The 8,181-nt window shown below is 34.8% G+C and overlaps 1 protein-coding gene across 1 annotated transcript in view; it reads left to right on the plus strand.

Moving 5' to 3' along the window:
• NELL2 (neural EGFL like 2) overlaps nucleotides 1-7,875 on the plus strand; it is a 391,071-nt gene extending 383,196 nt beyond the window's left edge. Inside the window, exon 20 of the mRNA XM_024122905.1 lies at nucleotides 7,165-7,875. Coding sequence (XP_023978673.1) covers nucleotides 7,165-7,215 — 51 coding nt within the window. The 3' untranslated portion in view covers nucleotides 7,216-7,875. The remainder of the gene's footprint in view (nucleotides 1-7,164) is intronic.
• Nucleotides 7,876-8,181: the final 306 nt, after the last annotated feature.

Below are 8,181 nucleotides of genomic sequence, written 5' to 3' on the forward strand. Positions count from 1 at the left end.
AAAAGACAACCCTCAGAATGGGAGAAAATATTTGCCAATGAAGCAACGGACAAAGGATTAATCTCCAAAATTTATAAGCAACTCATGCAGCTCAATAACATAAAAACAAACAACCCAATCCAAAAATGGGCAGAAGACCTAAATTGACATTTCTCCCAAGAAGATATACAGATTGCCAACAAACACATGAAAGAATGCTCAACATCATTTATCATTAGAGAAATGCAAATGAAAACTACGAGATATCATCTCACACCGGTCAGAATGGCCATCATCAAAAAATCTAGAAACAATAAATGCTGGAAATGGTGTGGAGAAAAGGGAACACTTGCACTGTTGGTGGAAATGTAAATTGATACAGCCACTATGGAGAACATTATGGAGGTTCCTTAAAAAACTACAAATAGAACTACCATATGACCCAGCAATCTCACTACTGGGCATGTACCCTGAGAAAACCATAATTCAAAAAGAGACATGTACCAAAATGTTCATTGCAGCTCTATTTACAATAGCCAGGACATGGAAGCAACCTAAGTGTCCATCCACAGATGAATGGATAAAGAAGATGTGGCACATATATACAATGGAATATTACTCAGCCATAAAAAGAAATGAAACTGAGTTATTTGTAATGAGGTGGATAGACCTGGAGTCTGTCATACAGAGTGAAGTAAGTCAGAAGGAGAAAAACAAATACCGTATGCTAACACATATATATGGAATCTAAGAAAAAAAAATGCCATGAAGAGATTAGTGGTAGGACGGGAATAAAACACAGACCTACTAGAGCATGGACTTGAGGACATGGGGAGGGGGAAGGGTAAGCTGTGACGAAGTGAGAGAGTGGCAGGGACATATATACACTACCAAATGTAAATTAGATAGCTAGTGGGAAGCTGCCGCATAGCACAGGGAGATCACCTCTGTGCTTTGTGACCACCGAGAGGGGTGGGATAGGGAGGGTGGGAGGGAGGGAGACGCAAGAGGGAAGAGATATGGGAACATATGTATATGTATAACTGATTCACTTTGCTGTAAAGCAGAAACTAACACACCATTGTAAAGCAATTATACTCCAATAAAGATGTTAAAAATAAAAGAAACAAAATAAACATAGACTGTGTGTCATGTAATACTGCAAAAAAAAAAAAAAGAAAGAGGAAATCAGTGTTTTAAATAATTGACACTTAAATATAAACTAACATAATGAATTATTATTTTCACATACTACGGTAAAAAAATATTTCACAATAATTTCCAATGCTGACTGAGGTGTACTGGAATTGTAATTCTTATGCAATGTTAGTGACATTGAAAAATACATGTCAAGAACCACACATACATCTCCTTACCCACTCCCCATCCCCACAGAATATCCAGAAGATCCTACTAATCCTGGGTCTGAGAATCCAACCTAAAGAAATAATCTAAAATATGGAGCAAACTATATTCATCGTAATATTAACCTCAACATTAATTGGCACACAGAATCAAGGAAGAAATCAAAATATCCAACAAAGGAAAAATGGGTTAAATAAATTATGGTAACTCTGTAACATATAGTATATCATAATTATATAATATGTAATTATACGATTGCATTATTCAATTATTCATGTACTAACAATGCTTATAATAAAAATTAAGATAAAAATACTATGTGTGATTACATATGCACTTTGATTACAAGAAGGTTGAAAATAAAGGAATATGAAGTGAATTCTATTAGGACATACTAAAATATTGATAATAGTGGGATTTTAAATTATTAATTTTTGTATAGTTTATTTATAGGCACATATTATATATGAATATATAATTACATATGTTTATTATATCTATAGTATGTATAATTTATAAACACTAATTAATATATTAATACCATATAGTGGTTGATAAGTAAATAATAAATATATTAAATATAAATAAGAGTAAAATATATTATGCATTATATATATCATATATAAACATTTTACTGAAAGCTAAAAGTCAGCTGTCTTCTAATCTTAATGTTATACAGTTTACCATGCAAAGAGTGATGATGACTTCTTTACCAATAAATATAGCCAGAAATAACAAGGTGTTAAGGAAACTTACTGTGTTACTACATAAAAATAGAGTTTATAATTAGTTATGACAGTAGGTGGTTACTATTCCTAGCAACCTGACTAAGTTTCAGTGGGTCACCTTTTATTCTAGTTTTTATCAAGGTAATGTTTATTAAGGTGAAATGCATAGTTATTTTGTATATAATTTTATAATCTTGATGAATCAAAATATAGAATATTTCCAACAATCTAGCAAGTACCTTTTTGTCCCCTTCCAGACAATACCTACGTCTCATAGGAAACCTCAATTTTATTTCATTACAGTAAATTTATTTTCCTATTTAAAAATTTCATATAAATGGATCACACAGTATGTATTCCTTTATATCTAATGGTGAATTGACCAGTTTATCATTATGTAATGTCCCTCCTTATCTCTAGCAAGGCTTCTAGATTTGAAGTCAATTTTGACTGGTACTTTTTTTTTTAATATTCATTTATTTATTTAGTTGCACTGGGTCTTAGTTGCAGCCGGCGGGCTCCTTAATTGTGGCTTGCCAGCTCCTTAGTTGCAACACGTGGGCTCCTTAGTTGTGGCAGACAGGCTCCTTAGTTGTGGAATGCAAACTCTTAGTTGCAGCATGCATGTGGGATCTAGTTCCTTCACCAGGGATCAAACCCAGGCCCCCTGCATTGGGATCATGGAGCTTTATCCACTGCACCACCAGGGAAGTCCATTGTCTGGTACTTTTGTAGCCACACAGTATATTGTTTTGATTCATCCACTTTCAACCTATCTATGGTTTTATATTTAAAATAATAATGCACTATTTATAGATAATGTATAAATAGTTCTTACTTTTTTATCCAGTGTGGCAATCTCTGTCTTTTAATTGAAGTGTTAGTCTATTTACATTTAATATTGTTTTTGATGTTGGTGGATTTTGGGCCACCATTTTGCCATTTGTTTTCTACTTGTTCCATCTATTTTTTGTATTCTTAATCATCTATTCCTTCCTTCTTTTTGTTTGTTAATATTTTTTATATTATTCAATTTTACTTGTTCTTTTGAATTCTTAACTATAACTCTTTTTATGATAGTTTTAGTTGTTGGTATAGGAGTTGTAACATATATCATTCATTTATTACAGTATAATAAGATTTAATATTATACTAATTCATATAAAATATAAGAACTTTGGAATAATTTAATAGCATTCCCCTAAACTTTGCACTATAATAATCATATATTTATAACTATGTATTCTATAAACTCTAAAAATCTGTATTACTATCAATATATATATGTATATTATTTTGTGTGGTACGCGGGACTCTCACCGTTGTGGCCTCTCCCATTGTGGAGCACAGGCTGCAGATGCGCTGGCTCAGCGGCCATGGCTCACGGGCCCCGCCACTCCGCAGCATGTGGGATCTTCCTGGACCGGGGCACGAATCCGTGTCCCCTGCATCAGCAGGCGGACTCTCAACCACTGCGCCACCAGGGAAGCCCAATATTTTTGCTTTAATAAGTCAAATATCTTTGAAGCTAATTAATAGAATAAAAAATGCTATATTTTTAATTTTATATTTATTTTATATTTATATTTATCCACATATTTACCATTTCTTGTGCTCTTCATTTCTTCTCACACATGTTAATCTCCATCTAGTGTTATTTCCCTTTATCTTGAATAACTTCCTTTAGCATTTTCCATATTGCAGATATACTGGCCACAAATTCTCTCAACTTACATTTATTTGCAAATGTCTTTATTTTTGAAGGATATTTAACTAAATATAGAATTCAGGATTGACAGATTTGTCCCAGCACTTTAAAGGTGGTACTCTACTGTTTTCTAGTTTCTATTATTTCTGATGAGGATTCAGCTATTATTTGTACTTTTGTTCCCTTATATGTAATATGTCTTTTTTTCTCCTCTGTCTCCTTTCATGATTCTTTCTTTATCTTTGGTTTTTAGAATTTTGACTATGATGCACTTAAGTATGATTTTTTTTTGTCCTCTTTGGTGTTTGCTGGGCTTTTTGAGTATCTAAGTAGATTTTTTTCACCAAATTTGAGAAAAATTTGGCCATTGTTTCTTTGGATATTTGGTCTGCCACATTATTTCCCTCCTATTCTTCTGGGACTCCAATTACACATGTGTTATATGGTTTAATATTATCCTGAAGGTCACTGAGGTTCTATTTTTATTTCAGTCTTTTTCTCTTTTTTTTAAAGATTGGATAATTTCTATTTTCTTTTAATTTATTGACGATTTCTTCTGCCATCTCTAATCTGCTGTTAAACCCATCCAATGAATTTTTCATTTCAAATATTGCACTTTTCAGTTCCAGAATTTTTATTTAATTCTATTTATAGTTTCATTTCTCTGTTGTAACTTACCATGTTTTATCATTCATTATGACCATCTTTTTTTTACATCTTTGTACGTATTAGTAATAGCTACTTTCTAGTCTTTACCATCTGGATTAACTTTGAGTCATTTCTATTCACTAGTTTTTCTCTTGGTGAGGAGTCACTTTTTTCTGTTTTTCTTCACATGTCTAGTAATGTTTATGGTTTACTGGATATTGTGGATAATACATAGTATAGACCCTACATTCTATTAGCTTCTTCTGAAGACTATTTTTGTTCTAGCAGATTGCAAATTACTGGCCAGTCATCTTGCAGTTGGAAAGGCTGGGCTTTACATTGGTTAGGTGGGTCTATTCCAGGTGTACCCTTAGTTTTAGGGTGAATCTCTTAATCTTGAGACATCATTTTCTTCCTAATCATGGCCCTTTTGGGCTTTCAATGGAAAGCCTGAATTTTTTATCAGTCCCTTCTAACTTGGCAGGACATAGATTTTAAACCCACAGTGAACAGCATCTGAAATATCTGCTCAAATCTTTCAAACTTCAAGCTGTGACTCTCTGATTGTCTCTTTAGAGTCTCCTCTGCAATTCAAAGACCTGCCACAGATTTGAGGGGAGTTGACATGCTGATTCACTCCCTCCTTTCTAGACATTTCCTCCTGAATTTACAGCCACTCTGGCAGCCCAACAGAGCCCTAAATGTTGTCCTCTGACATGTGGGCCCTATCAGATTGTGGCTTTCTGCTTGAGTTATAGTTATCCTAAGCGTCACAGACTAGGGAGTGCCCTAAGGGAAAATGCCAAGTAAAAATGAATCTCAAACAGTACATCTTCCTTCTTTTAAAGATTGAAACTCCTCCAGTGTCTACCTGCTTTTAGTCACTCTCCATTGCTTTAAATAGTTTTTAAATTTTGTCCAAACTTTATAGTTATCCATAGGAGGGATAGTCGATAGTCTTAAATAAGTAACTCTGCCATTACTGAAACAGGAACCCCAGTGGAATATTTTATCAATCTTTCTTGTATGAGCTATGTTTCCCTAATTGGGGAGCTTCCAATGACATGGTCTGTAGAGCATTAATTTTGCTATAGCAGAATTGATATGGAATAAGAAAAACACTACTGGAAGACTTGGAAAATATACCTTCTCTTCCTAAAACATACTCATACTCCAAACATTCCCTAACTCTCTTTCTGCTCAAAATCCATACAGTTAGAGAAACTGATATTCTCAGGAACTGGTACACCCCTCCTTTCATTGGGTCAATAGATTGGGAAAGATCATGTGACCAGGTTATGGCCAGCAAACCTCTGCCTCTGAGCATAATGACAAAGTTTTAAAATACAGCTAGAGATCCAAGAGATGGATGTCACCTTCTTTTGCTGTCAGAATAAGAACTCTGCTTAATAACAATTTAAAAAGAAAGAGGATTAAGTGAAATTGATAATACTCTTCTTGGATATAGACTGGCTTTTCCCTCATTTGGTAAGCTTCAACAAAGGCTAAAGTACCAAAGTCCTTTCTTAAGTGTTATCTTACATGAACAGACCCTTTTGGTTTTATCCTATTAAGATCTGATACATTTTCAATCATCTAAAGTCAATTATCTGAAAGAATATATCCAATAGAAGATGAGTTTTAGAGTCAGACTAACCTGAATTTTAATCCCAGCTGTACCATTATATTAGCTTTGTGATTTGGGCCATGATATTTAAGCTTTCTGATCTTCAGTTTCTGAACCTAAAAAAACATGACTATTAATAGTGATCCTACTGGGAATGCTCTGAGGTTGAAATTAGATAATGTATTTAAAGTGCCTGGCAAAGTATCTGACACAGAGTACGCACTCAAAAAGTAGAAGGGTATTATCATCTTATGATTGTGGTAGCAATACTAACATTTTCATTATTATTAGCTAGCCAGTGGAAGAAAGTAAGAGTGCAAGGATTCAAAAGAACAAGATACAAATTTTTTTCCTCTTCTGTAATACACCATACTCTTTTGGTACTTTGTTATAAAAACTAATTATGCATATCTGGCTCTTCCTTTACTATTTTTTCCTGCCTCATCTCTGCACTGTTTTCTTCACCAACTTAAAATTGTCACCCAGACCAAACCTTTTTAGGTTTCTTAACTACACAAAACTCTTTTCACTTTAAAGCCTTTTACTCATTCTGTTCCCTGTGCTCTTGGCCTACCTTTTCACAGATCTGTCTTGAGGTCTTGGTTTAAACATCACTCTACAGAGAAGTCTACTCTGGCCACCCAATCTAAGTAGCCAGACATTTATTAATCTCATGACATCCCCTAGTTTGTTTCTTTTCTAGCACTTTTCACAATTTCTGATTGTACATTTGCTTATGAATTTTCCCCCCCCAAAACTATAAGCCCTGTCCTGTGAGGGTAGTGACCATATCTGCTTTATTCATTCATCAGCATATCTCGGGCTCAATTTACTCAATGCTTATTTTGTGAATGAGTAAATAAAACAACAAATGTGAGCTAAGAGAGTGCCATGGGGTAAGTAAAGCTAGCTTATGATTTGCCACAAATAACTGGTCATAGTTTGTTCTGCAACAGTAGAGGCATGCAATGTGATTGAGCCATTGAACTTTCAGGGGCACATAAATAACAAATAAACCATTCAGTTATGTTATGTGTACCAATCGATGAGTATTGACTAATGGCTTAAAAAGTAATACCATGCTTTTTTCCCCCCTCTCTTTTCTCTAGAATGGCCACATCTGTTGCTCAGTGGATCCACAGTGCCTTCAGGAACTGTGAAGTTACCTGTCTCACTGGAAATTTCTGTTTAAAGAATGTTCTTTCATTAAAAAGACCAAAAAAAAAAAAAAGTTGAAGTGGATGATTTGTGGGCAGCTAAGTGCAGCATTGTTAATAGCTGAGTAAACTTTCAATTATGAAATTTGTGGAGCTTGAGAATATCACAAAAGGAAACTTCTTGGGGCAAAACTAGACCAGAATTCCACCTCAACTGCGTCTGACGTCGGCATGTAGAAGAATGGGTGTGAAATACACACCATGACATCACGACCTCTGGATGTAAAGCCTGAGCTTCCGGGAGCTTTGGAAGCCTCTAGCTTCACTGGTGCAGAAAATTTTCCTCTAGATCAGAATCTTCACAAATTAGTTCAGTTCTTCACTGCAAAAAATAAAATGTAAGGCAGTGAACGAATTCTGTTTTCCGAAGCAAAGCAAAGAAGCTATAACATGTTATATGTACAGTATACACTCTGAGAAGAAATCTGAAACGAGTTATTGTCATGATAAAAATAATGCACAGGCATGGTTACTTAATATTTTCTAACAAGAGATGTCATCCTTATTTCCTTGTTTTACTGCACTTAATAGTATTTGGTTGAATTTGTTCAGTATAAGCTCGTTCTTGTGTAAAATTAAATAAATATTTCTCTTACCTTATAACATGTCTGAGTGTCTGCATAATGTGTTCCTTTTCCCCCACAGATGCCTCAGTATACAAACTGCTTTCTAGTTCTGCTGATGAGAAACTCCCACCATGCTATTCGCAAACTGAAAGGTGATTTTCACTACATTACGTGCCGAAGTGGTGGTGGGGTGGGTGATGGATACCTTTGTTCTGCCTCTCTGGATCCTCTCAATCACCTTTTACCCTGCCTCATATCCTGGGGGCTGACCTATATACGTTGTATTAATAGGTTCTCTTGTCCTCTGGATTCTGATTTGGTTTGACCAGTGGCGACCACCGGC

Source organism: Physeter macrocephalus, chromosome 6 (assembly GCF_002837175.3).
Source record: "Physeter macrocephalus isolate SW-GA chromosome 6, ASM283717v5, whole genome shotgun sequence".
NCBI classification, from domain to species: Eukaryota; Metazoa; Chordata; class Mammalia; order Artiodactyla; family Physeteridae; genus Physeter; species Physeter macrocephalus.